General features: G+C 38.8%; 1 protein-coding gene across 7 annotated transcripts in view; it reads right to left on the reverse strand.

The window, feature by feature from the left end:
• Window positions 1-13,534, reverse strand: part of NOX1 (NADPH oxidase 1) — a 182,202-nt gene that overhangs the window by 58,114 nt on the left and 110,554 nt on the right. For all 7 annotated transcript variants that reach the window (XM_056541281.1, XM_056541279.1, XM_056541285.1 and 4 more), the window contains 2 exons: window positions 12,421-12,505; window positions 11,457-11,599 (listed from right to left, as the gene is read on the reverse strand). In XM_056541281.1, the coding sequence (XP_056397256.1) occupies window positions 11,457-11,599; window positions 12,421-12,505 (228 nt within the window). The remainder of the gene's footprint in view (window positions 1-11,456; window positions 11,600-12,420; window positions 12,506-13,534) is intronic.

Below are 13,534 nucleotides of genomic sequence, written 5' to 3' on the forward strand. Positions count from 1 at the left end.
ACATGTTTTCTTTATTCTTTGGGTCAATACGATTAAAATGACACCCATGATTACATACTTTTCTTTTATTGTAATGTTTTAAAAAAATTCAATCATTTTTTTAAACAAAATTAGCATGTTTAAAATCACTCTATTTTGACAACCTATAACTTTCAAATTTTTCCATATACGGGGCTGTTTGAGGGTTAATTATTTGTGCCGTGACCCGTACTTTTTATCTGTACCACATTTGCGTATATGTAATCGCTTTTAATAATTTTTTGGGAATGTGATGCGACACAAAAGCAGAATTTTATTTATTTTTTACTTTTACGCCGTTCACATTTTACTCTAGTCTGATATCGAGCAGACCAGAGAAGATCGCCAATAATACTGATCATTGCTATGCCTATGCATAACACTGATCAGTATCTGAAATTTAATGATTGCTATAGATAGTCCCCTATGGGGAAATAAAAAGTGTAAAAAAAAAAAAAGTTTACAAAAATTTTAAAAAATCCCCTCCCCCAATAAAAATATAAATTGTCCCTTTTTCCCATTTTACCCCCAAAAAGCGTTAAAAAAATTATTAATGTTTATTAATAATTTTTTTAATGCTTTTTGGGGGTAAAATGGGAAAAAGGGACAATTTATATTTTATTGGGGGAGGGGATTTTTTAAAATTTTTGTAAACTTTTTTTTTTTTTACACTTTTTATTTCCCCATAGGGGACTATCTATAGCAATCATTAAATTGCAGATACTGATCAGTGTTATGCATAGGCATAGCAATGATCAGTATTATTGGCGATCTTCTCTGGTCTGCTCGATATCAGACTAGAGTAGAAGACCCCGGGATAACATCCGTCCGCAACGTTGTATGATCAGATCCCCGTGGCAGCGCCACGAGCGATGCGAACATCCATTCAAACGCCCATATTGCTGCAGATGCCACGATCTGTATTGATCACGGCATCTGAGGGGTTAATTGTCTAAATATCAGTCATTTGCTATATAGAGCAGTTTCCCTCTTTCAGCTGTCACTTCCATGCAGGGAGTGAGAGAAAGACATCATTATCAGATCCTTATCTTCTATCTGAAGGATAGGGGATAAATGTCTTATCAGGGGGGGGGGGGGGGGGATCCAACCTCTGGGACCCCACGCAATCTCCTGCATGACGCCCCGGCTCTCCTCAGGAATGGGCCATGTCGACCCCTGCATATGTATCAAAGTTGATTGCGGCTTCTAAAACGGGAGAAGACTGTTGCCGGTTAGCTCAGCAGGCTGTTTGGGACCGCCGCAGTGAAGTCAGCGGGAGGGTGCTTACCTTCCTCCTCGCTGTCCGATTGGTGTTCTATTGCTCCAAGCCTACCAATCAGGCTGGAGCAGCAGAGCACTGATAACACTGATCAATGCTATGCTATGGCATATAATTGATCAGTGTATGCAATCAAAGAATTGCACGTAATAGTCTCCTATGGGGACTAAAAAAAAAAAAAAAGTTAAAAAAAAAGTTAATAAATTTGATTTAACCCCTTTAGTAATAATAGTTTGAATCACCCCCCCCCCTTTTCCCATTTATAAAAAAAAAAATGTAAACAAAAATAAAAATAAACATATGTGGTATGGCCGCGTGCGTAAATGTCCGAACTATAAAAATATAGGGGGAGATTTAGCAAAACCTGTCACGAGGAAAAGTTGCTGAGTTGCCCATAGAAACCAATCAGATCGCTTCTTTCATTTTTCAGAGGCCTTTTCAAAAATGAAAGAAGCTATCTGATTGGTTGCTATGGGCAACTCAACAACTTTTTCACTGGATAGGTTTTGATAAATCTCCCCCATAATGTTAATTAATCAGCAATAAAGAAAAGAGAAGATCGGTGCACTCACCCTTTAGATTAAAAGGTGTAGCTTTATTCCAAATGTTCAGTAACAAGCATCCAGCATTTCAGGGAGCAGAGTATGTGTGCAGGCAGGAGCATCTCACCGGGTGGCGACAGCTGTAGGGTGAGTGCGCAGATTTTTTTTTATTGCTGATTTATGGACTGTACCTATTATCGAGTAGCACCGCCCAAGACTATTTTGTGACCATTCCGATCGAAGTTAAAGTTTGGACTGTGCCTGGAAATTTCTGTTCACATAGTGATAATGTTAATTAAAGGGGTACTACCGTGGAAAAACGTTTCCTAAAATGGACAGCAGAGGTCAACAGAGAGTACTGTGGTCATGACATCAGAGGAAATGCATTTCTTTTTTGGATTTCTCTTTAGTATACAGCCACTAAAAAGTACTGGAAGAATTAAGATTTTTTTTAATATAAGTGATTTACAAATTCTGGCACCAGTTGATTTAAAAAAAAAAAAAAGGTACCCCTTTAACTTCTTAACGACGAAGGATGTATATTTACGTCCTCCGCCAGCTCCCGCGATATGCCACGTCATATCGGGTCGGTCCTGGCGGTCATCAATGGCCGGGACCCGCGGCTAATACAGGGCATAACCGATCGCGGTGATGCCCTCTATTAACCCTTCAGACGCGGCGATCAAAGATGACTGCCGCGTCTGAAGCGAAAGCGAAACTATCCCGGCTGCTCAGTCGGGATGGCCAAGGTGAAATCGCAGCATCCCGAACAGCTTACAGGACACCAGGAGGGACCTGACCTGCCTCCTCGGTGTCCGATCAGCGAATGACTTCTCCGTGCCTGAGATCCGGAAAGGAGCAGTCAAGCGCCGATAACAATGATCACAGGCGTGTTAATACACACCAGTGATCTGTGTAAAAGATCAGTGTATGTAATGTTATAGGCCCCTATGGGAGCTATAACACTGCAAAAAAAAGTTTAAAAAAAATGTTAATAAAGATCATTTAAACCCTTCCCTAATAAAAGTTTGAATCACCCCCTTTTCCCATTAAAAAAATAAAAAACTGTGTAAATAAAAATAAACATATGTGGTATTGCCGCGTGCGTAAATGTCCAAACTATAAAAAATATATCGTTAATTAAACCGCACGGTCAATGGTGTACACATAAAAAAATTCCAAAGTCCAAAAAAGTGTATTTTGTCACTTTTTATACCATTAAATAATGAATAAAAAGTTATAAAATAGCTCGATCAAAACAAAAATGGTACCAATAAAAACCTCAGATCACGGCGCAAAAAATTAGCCGTCATACCGCCATGTACGTGGAAAAATAAAAAAGTTATAAGGCTCAGAAGAGGACATTTTTAAACGTATACATTTTCATTTTTACCGGAAACTGCATTGCGTAGAATCGGAAGCCCCCAAAAGTTACAAAATAGCGTTTTTTTCCAATTTTGCCCCACAAATATATTTTTTCTTGTTTTTCCATAAATTTTGTGGTGAAATGATTGATGTCATCACAAAGTAAGATTGGTGTTGCAAAAAATAAGCCCTCATATGGGTCTGTAGGTGCAAAATTGAAAGCGTTATGACTTTTAGAAGGTGAGGTGGAAAATACTAAAGTGCAAAAGTGAAAAAACCTGTGGTCCTTAAGGGGTTAAACTCCCATTCTAATCTACATCTAGTTTTTGCATCAACCTGAATCAAAAAACCTGAACAAGACCTGATCAAAACGTGACCAAAATCTAAACAAGTAAGACTACTCCAGAGTTATGTTCTTTTCTTCTTTGGTCAGTAGTGCCATAAAAACATCAATATCAATATACTAGCTTTTGCCAGTGGCATCGCTCGCGTTAAATTTGGGGTAACATAGATTTACTTTTTACGATCCAATAGTAATGAGGCCGCTCAGGGTAAAGTCCTCGGGCATCCAAACAACCCGAAACATTACATCTGCTGTTTCATGGAATTGAAGATCGACATCCTTTGAAGACTTTTACTGAGTCTGAGCGCAGGGGAACCCGCCTTCTCGCGCTGCTTATACAGTCCTCATATCCCATCCTCATATCCCGTCCTCCTATCCCGTCCTCCTATCTTGTCCTCCTATCTCAACCTCCTATCCTGACCTCCTATCCTGACCTCCTATCCCGAATCTCCTATCCCGAACCTCCTATCCCGTCCTCCTATCTCGACCTCCTAACCCGACCTCCTATCTCGACCTCCTATCCCGACCTCCTATCCCGACCTCCTACCTTGACCTCCTATCCCGTCCTCCTATCTCGACCTCCTATCCCGTCCTCCTATCTCGACCTCCTATCCCGACCTCCTATCCCGTCCTCCTATACCGTTCGGTCTCGACCTACTATCTCGACCTCCTATCTCGACCTCCTATCCCGACCTCCTATCCCATCCTATCTCGACCTCTTATCCCGACCATCCCGTCCTCCTATTTCAACCTCCTATCTCTACCTCCTATCCCAACCTCCTATCCAGACCTCCTATCCTGTCCTCCTATCTAGGCCACATATCCCATCCTCCTAACTCGACCTATCTTGACCTCCTATCCCGATCATCCCGTCCTCCTATCTCGACATCCTATTTCGACCTGCTATCTCGACCTCCTATACCGACCTCATATCCCGACCTCCCATCCCGTCCTCATAGCCAGACCTGTGATATGTGTACCAGGTATTGAAATATCTCCAGCTGTACGGAAGTTATGTGGGAACATACATTTCTCATTGATTTGCATGGGACTTTAAACAAACACCCCGACCCTCACAAATGTGGGTAGTTAAGGGTTAAATTAACTATCCTTTATTTTAAGTGGACATATAAGTAACATGTGACCAAGTATTATCGAAATATCTCCAGCCAATTGGAAGTTATTCAGTAACATATTTTTTCACCCCCTTAAGGGTGGAATTTCGAAAAATCCTTTCTTATTCCTTATCTGCGTCTTAAAAACAAGACATGTGCAAAAATTCAGGTTTCTAGGTCCAAGGGTTTAGGCTTTGCGTTGATGAGTCATTCTTCTCCTTTTATATATAAGATATAAAACTCAATGGCCCTTATTTACTAAGAGTGGCGTGTAGGTTTCTTTGTGGGTTTTTAATACCCTACAATTTATTTTCCACAGTATTTACTACGGTTTCCCTACATTTTGCTTTTTTTTTTTTACACATGCTCTGATCTGTAGGGTTTTCCTCAGCTGAAATCCACCACATTTTCTGTGGAAACCATAGTAAATATGTTGGGATTTTGTGAAAATGTCGGGAACACTCCCCTTTTCGGTGACCATGCCCCCTTTTCCCAACGGTCACACCCCTTTTTCAGGTTCTCTTAGCAAAATGGAGAGTTAGTCTGGGTTTTATCAATTCTGGCGCAAATTCTGGTGAAAACAGAATTTCTGGCGCAATGTGCCAGAATCTATCGCACAACCCAACAAAACATGTTGGGTTTGCAATAGTAAGTGAGGGCCAATGTGTGTATGTATGTGTGTGTGTATGTATGTATGTGTGTATGTTCCAGCATCACGTCCAAATGGCTAAAGATATTAACATGAAACTTGGTACACATTACTTATATGTCAACAACAAACATAGGATAGGTCATTTAACCCTTTCTCAGCCCCATTTGCCAGGGTCGGGGTTTTTGTTTAAAGTCCCATACAAGTCAATGGGAAATATATTTTAGTGCATAACTTCCAAACGGCTGGACATATTTCAATAATACTTGGTCACATGTTACTTATATGTCCACTTAAAATATAGGATGGTTAATTTAACCCTTAACTACCCCCATTTTTGAGGGTTGGGGTTGCAAATCTATGGGAAATGCATGTTCCCACATAACTTCCGTATAGCTGGAGATATTTCAATAATAACGTGGTACAGATATTACTTATATGTCAAATAAAAATATATGATAGTTAAATTAACCATTACCTACACCCTTATATAAAAGATGGGTTTTTGTTTCAAGTCCCATGCAAATATATGAGATTTCCAGTACCTTACTCCAAAAGCTCTGCTCTGCATCTCCTGGTGAATGTGTCAGTGTCGCTTGCAAGCCACACCCCATCTCACAAAGACACGCCAACTGTTTAAGCCCCACCCTCTTATTATGTACCCTTTTTGTGCATCGGTCTGGCTTGCAGATCATGCCCAGTCCCACAAAACCACGTCCCCTTCTATTTTCAGCTTACAATATCTTCATCCCAAATCAGTGCAACCTGAGGACAGGATATGAGGATGGAACATAAGGACGGGATATGAGGACAGCATATGAGGATGGGACATGAGTAGGGGACATGAGGACGGGACATGAGGACAGGACATGAGGTCGGGACATGAGGTTTAAATAGGAGGACGGGATATGGGGACAGGATATGGGGACGGGATAGGAGATCAGCATAGGAGGTCGGCATAGGAGGTCGGGATATGAGGACAGAATATGAGGTTGGGATATGAGGATGGGATATGAGATTGAGATATGAGGATGGGATATGACAACAATATATGAGGATGGGATATGAAGTCAAAAGCTTCCTCATTGGTTGGTTTTCCTCCCCAACAAGGATTAGGAAGGAAAAACCAGGCAACGCCGGGTACTCAGCTAGTCATGAGCTAAATAATAAAGGACTTGGGAGTACAGTAAACTCAACTTTAGTGACCAGTGCCAAGCAGCTGCTGCCAAGGGTAACAAAGTCATGAGATGTATCAAGAGAGACATAGTTTTGCTCTGTATAAATCATTAGTTAGACCACATTTGGAGTATTGTGTCCAATTTTGGACACCTGTATATACAGTGCATAGTGAAAGTATTCGGCCCCCTTGAACTTTTCGACCTTTTGCCACATTTCAGGCTTCAAACATAAAGATATAAAACTGTAATTTTTTGTGAATAATCAACAACAAGTGGGACACAATCATGAAGTGGAATGACATTTATTGGATATTTCAAACTTTGTTAACAAATAAAAAACTGAAAAATTGGGCGTGCAAAATTATTCAGCCCCTTTATTTTCAGTGCAGCAAACTCTCTCCAGAAGTTCAGTGAGGATCTCTGAATGATCCAATGTTGACCTAAATGACTAATGATGATAAATAGAATCCACCTGTGTGTAATTAAGTCTCCGTAGAAATGCACCTGCACTGTGATAGTCTCAGAGGTCTGTTTAAAGTGCAGAGGGCGTCATGAAGAACAAGAAACACACCAGGCAGGTCCGAGATACTGTTGTGGAGAAGTTTAATGCTGGATTTGGATACAAAAAGATTTCACAAGCTTTAAACATCCCAAGGAGCACTGTGCAAGTGATAATATTGAAATGGAAAGAGTATCAGAGCACTGCCAATCTACGAAGACCTGGCCGTCCCTCTAAACTTTCAGCTCATACAAGGAGAAGACTGATCAGAGATGCAGCCAAGAGGCCCATGATCACTCTGGATGAACTGCAGAGATCTACAGCTGAGGTGGGAGACTCTGTCCATAGGACAACAATCAGTTGTATACTGCATAAATCTGGCCTTTATGGAAGAGTGGCAAGAAGAAAGACATTTCTTAAAGATATCCATAAAAAGTGTTGTTTAAAGTTTGCCACAAGCCACCTGGGAGACACACCAAACATGTGGAAGAAGGTGCTCTGGTCAGATGAAAACAAAATTGAACTTTTTGGCAACAATGCAAAACGTTATGTTTGGCGTAAAAGCAACACCGCTCATCACCCTGAACACACCATCCCCACTGTCAAACATGGTGGTGGCAGCATCATGGTTTGGGCCTACTTTTCTTCAGCAGGGACAGGGAAGATGGTTAAAATTGATGGGAAGGTGGATGGAGCCAAATACAGGACCATTCTGGAAGAAAACCTGATGGAGTCTGCAAAAGACCTGAGACTGGGACAGAGATTTTTCTTCCAACAAGACAATGATCCAAAACATAAAGCAAAATCTACAATGGAATGGTTCACAAATAAACATATCCAGGTGTTAGAATGGCCAAGTCAAAGTCCAGACCTGAATCCAATTGAGAATCTGTGGAAAGAACTGAAAACTGCTGTTCACAAACGCTCTCCATCCAACCTCACTGAGCTCGAGCTGTTTTGCAAGGAGGAATGGGCAAAAATTTCAGTCTCTCGATGTGCAAAACTGAGAGAAACATACCCCAAGTGACCTACAGCTGTAATCGCAGCAAAAGGTGGCACTACAAAGTATGAACTAAAGGGGGCTGAATAATTTTGCAAGCCCAATTTTTCAGTTTTTTAGTTGTTAAAAAAGTTTGAAATATCCAATAAATTTCGTTCTACTTCATGATTGTGTCCCACTTGTTGTTGATTCTTCACAAAAAATTAGTTTTATATCTTTATGTTTGAAGCCTGAAATGTGGCAAAAGGTCGAAAAGTTAAAGGGGGCCGAATACTTCACTATGCACTGTAAGATGGACATGGCCAAACTGGAGCAAGTGCAGAGGAGGACGCCAAAGATAATTTATGGTATGGGAGGAATACACAGTACCAAGACAGGTAATCAAGCTTTTTTTTTTAGTTTAGAGACCACACTAGCATGCATCTGTGTATTAGGTAGTTGTGCTGGCTATTTATTTATTTTTTTACCCAGAAATAAGTACACTGTCACCTAAAAAAATCAAAATAGACAAATCACCAGGTCCAGTTTAATCCCCTACAACATTTTTCCAAGGTATTTACTAAGGTTTCCCTATATTTTGCTTTTTATTTTTATTTTTACACATGCTCTGATCTGTAGGGTTTTCCTGAAATCCACCACATTTTCTGTGGAAACCTTAGTAAATATTTTGGGCTTTTGTGAAAATGTCGAGGACACGCTCTATTTCTGTGACCACTCCCCCTTTCCCAATGGTCATGCCCCTTTTCGGGTTTTCTCAGTTAAATGGAAAGTTGGTCATTTTTTTTTTTTCTTTTTCATTTCTGACACAATGAGACAGAATTCTGGCATTCATGCCCCTTTTCGGGTTTTCTCAGTTAAATGGAAAGTTGGTCGGGTTTTTTTTTTCTTTTTCATTTCTGACACAATTAGACAGAATTCTGGCATAATGAGACAGAATCTGGTGCACAACCTGAAAAAAAATGTCGGGTTTACAATAGTAAATCAGGGCCTAGGTGTCACTTTTACATGAAAGTGCACCGTGTAGAAACGGAAGCCCCCAAAAGTTAGAAAATGACGTTTTGTTCTTTTTTTTTTTATTTCACCCCACTAAGTTTTTTTGTTTTGCCACAGATTTTTTATAAAATACATTACATGAAGTCATTACAAAGTACAATTGGTGACACAAAAAAATAAGCCCTCATATGTGGCTGTAGGTGCAAAATTGAAAGCATTATGATTTTTAGAAGGGGTTAATATATTTATTAATTATTAATCTTTCAGATTATACTAATTTCTGAAAAGTGGTTAAAATAGAGGACAGTGCACTGTTACAAATGGATCTGGAAAGATTGGAGACTTAGGCTAAGAGGTGGCAGGATTATGCATTAACCCCTTAACGACCATGGACGTGTATACACGTCCATGTGCCGTTAAGCAGGTATAGCGCGGGCCGGCTGGCCCCCAGCTGATTCCTGTTGCTGGGGGTCAGCGTTAATGTTAGGGCTGACACTTATGTTTCTGATGGCTGATAAATATATTAATACTAATATGCCAATATGCCATTGCTGATGCTGGAGAAAGATATTTGTTAAACTACCATTAACCCATATATCAGCTTGCAAACTGCTCGTGACTAAGAGACTTTGGAATGACGCCAGAAGGCCCAAGATGAAACCTAGAAGACAAAACATTTGAAGCATATACAGATTGTATGGAAGGAAAAAGATCCATTTTTTTTTTCCAGTCTCAGAGTGAAAAGAGCCGCATAAATGAACTTTGGCCAAGAAAGGAATGGATGCTAAATATGCTAATATATACAGAGATAAAGCTCAAATAACCAATCAAAATGTAACATGATGATTTTGACATCATAACTAAACCTCCCTTTTTTGTCAAATGTAAAAACAATGTACTTCCGTGTAATTAAACAGAACTCCTTTGGGGCAGCTGCTTAGCGAGTATGCTGAGAAGGAGATATGATACCAACATTCTGTATGGTGTGTATTCCTTGTGCCTGCAATCAGCAGTATACAGCAGCAGTCACTCACGTTTTAATGCCTCACCTCAGGCCATCCTTGACATTAATAGCAGACATGTGTCGATCGCCGCAGCTGGCTATTAGCTCTTTAGATCAGCTTTGACAGTGGCGTCTAAAGGTACCTTTAACTGCTCCCTGGTGGTGTAGTGGGGTTGGGGATTACCTCCCCTCCTGTGTCAGCTTCTGCGCTGTGAATGATAAAGCCTGGCAGGACCTGCTTTATCAATCAAGCGCAGAGCACACAGATAAATGTGGTTCTATTGAACCACATTGATCTGTATGAGGAATCAAATGATTACTCCTAAAAGTCCCCTAAGGGGACTAAAAGTATAAAAAACAAAAAAGTTTAAAACACACATATTAACCCCTTCCTTATTAAAAGTTTTAATCACCCCCTTTTCCCAAATGCCATATAAAAAAAAATATATAAACATAATAAAAGTGAACATATGTGGTATCACCGCGTGTGTAAATTTTTTAACTATAAAAATATAAGGTTAACGAAACCGCAAGGTCAATGGTGTACACGTGAAAAAATACCAAAGGCCAAAATTGCATTTTTTTTGGTCACTGGTACCCTATAAAATTTTATAAAAACCAACAAAAAGTCCTATCAAAACAAAAATGTTACCAATGAAAACTTCAGATCATGGCGCAATAGCTGAGCCCTCTCACATTCACGTATACGGCAAAATAAAAAAGTTATAGGGGTCAGAAGAGGAAATGTTAAACATACAAATTTTTGTGCATAACCTTATAATTTTTCAACAGAAGTAAAAAAAAATCAAACCTATATAAGTTGGGTATCATTTTAATCATATGGACCTACAGAATAAATATAAGGTGTCACAAAATGCATTTTTTTTAATTTTTTTAATTTTTTTTATTTTGACCCCACAAACATTTTTTTTCTGTTTTGCCGTAGATTGTGTGGTAAAAATGATTGATATCATTACAAAGTAAAATTGGTGTTGCAAAAAGCAAGCCCTCGTATGGATCTGTAGGTGGTAAATTGAAAGGGTTATGATTTTTAGAAGGTGAGGAGGAAAGAAAAAAGTGCAAAAAGGAAAAAACCTGTGGTCCTTAAGAGGTTAAAATCGAAACCACTAGAAACGACTAACATGGAAAAGGACTTAGGAGTTTTAGTTAATAGTAAATTTAACTGTAGTGATCAGTGGCAGGCATCTGCTACCAAGGTAAATAAAATCATTACAGGTTATGGATACAAGATTAATAGGGACAGAACATTGATCGATTGATTTATTCTGACTGCCATATTTGGAGTCGGGAAGGGATTTTTACCATTTGTATAAGGATTTTTTGCCTTCTTCTGGATCAACTAACTAGGGACACAATAGGGTTATAGGTTGAACTCAATGGACTCTGGTCTTTTTTCAACCTTATGAACTATGTTACTTTAAGTATACTATAATAATTGTATAATGTTTTACCTCATTCTTGGATCTTATTGGGTTTACCCAATCTTCTTTCTCGCTACCAATGCTTGATAACATTCCTTCAAGAGTTTTATTTGAGGACTGTGCACCATCATAAAATCTTTCAACATTAAATAAGTGTGCAATTGTGTGGACAGCTGAAAGATAAAAATGAAATTTTTGTAAATAATAAAATTTAAGTCTAGTATTTTAAGTAAACATAGTAAACATGTTTCTGGAAAAGCTAAAGGAAACCAGTATAGCCACCATTGCATCACTTATTTCTTGTAATTATTTTAAGAACCCTAAAGAGCAGAAATAAATATCCTAGGAATATACCAAGGAACTACATAGGAGGTGAGGAGGCCCCATAACAAAGATAAAATGGTTTCCAATTACTATTGTTAAATCCTATTGGTTAGAAAAGAAAAAGCTAACGACCAATACTTAAAGGAGTATTCCAGGGTTTTAAAAAAACATAGCTGGTTTCTTCCAAAAACAGCACCACACCTGTCCTTAGGCTATGTGTATTACAACTCATTTCCATTTACTTTACTGGACCTAAGCTGCAATACCATGGCAGGACAAATGTGGTGCTGTTTTTGGAAGAAAGCAGCTATGATTTTTCTATTCCTGGAAAATCCCTTTTATATATACCAAAACAGCAAGTGACAACATTGAATATGACTGACCTGTAGAGAGTCTAACTACAAATACAGCTGGTACAAAATGTATGGAGTGTGTCTGGTAAACAATAAGGAGTCGGCAATGTTCTCTATAGTGCCAGTGCCATTATATCAGCTAATCAGCGGGAATTATGGAAGTCAGAACCCCAATCATCTCATATTGGTAGACTATTTTGATGACAAGCCATCAACATTTAAGGGCATTCCTAGACAACAGGCTTGAAATAAATGGAACATTTTGTAGTGCAACATATAATAAAAAGTAAAGAAAGATCAAAATACTAAAATATTACCTGTCATTAAGGCAATTGTATAACCCAGAATCTTATGAAAGGCCAGATTATTATCAAGCAATTTCCTCACTGAGCGTCGACAACACTAGAAGAGAACATACTGCATTTACACTTTTGTGAAGCATGTCATGGGCAGCATATTATGTGCTTAACCAGCAGAGAATTCTGGACCTAAACATGAGAAGACATTCACTTTGAGCTGGACATGGGATTTTTGTTGACAGCTTGTAATAATTATTTAAAGGGATTATATTACCAAATCCATTTGGATGGCTTAAATAGCATGTTCGCAGCAAGGAAAGATAATCAGCTGACAACTATCCAATGTCTGAATCCAGCTTTGTATTGGACTTTATCACAAAACGTAGAGAAACACAAACATATAGAAAATAGGGGTTGAAAAAGTAGAAGTTTAAAATATAGTAATAATCACATGAATACCTATAAATAACATAGGCCTAAATGTGAACTCCCATAAATACAAAAAAAAACTGAAGAATAAACTGACTCATTTGAAATTATAAGAATAAAAATAGAAAGTGAGCATATGACAGTTTGTGATTCCCAATGTTTACATAACATTTCTATTTTTATACTTCTATGTAAACATTGGGAATCACAAACATATGCTCACATGATCACTCATGCACAAATGAGCTTCTGCCTACGGCTATGTTTTCTGAGCTTCCGCACTTTCTACTCCTTTCTGCAAAGATGGCCGCAGATGTTTTGCAGTTTTGCAGATTCTTTGCTAAATGTGCATGGAATTTGTGCTGACATTATGCAGAATTTCTAGCACTCAACAAACAGATTCTGGACAGAATTGACTTCAATTGGACTTTGCTGCAGAATTCAGAAAAATTTAAAGACCGGTTCAATAGTGTTGCCGAATCTGCAAAACAGAATTTCTGCTGTTGAAATTCTACAGCGGAAAATGTGCCATGTGAATGGGGCAGCGGAAAATTCATTCACCACAATGTTAAAGGGGTATTCCAGGCCAAAACTTTTTTTATATATCAACTGGCTCCGGAAAGTTAAACAGATTTGTAAATTACTTCTATTAAAAAATGTTAACTCTTCCAATAGTTATTAGCTTCTGAAGTTGAGTTGCTGT

This window comes from Hyla sarda, chromosome 9 (genome assembly GCF_029499605.1).
Source record: "Hyla sarda isolate aHylSar1 chromosome 9, aHylSar1.hap1, whole genome shotgun sequence".
In the NCBI taxonomy this organism is placed as follows: Eukaryota; Metazoa; Chordata; class Amphibia; order Anura; family Hylidae; genus Hyla; species Hyla sarda.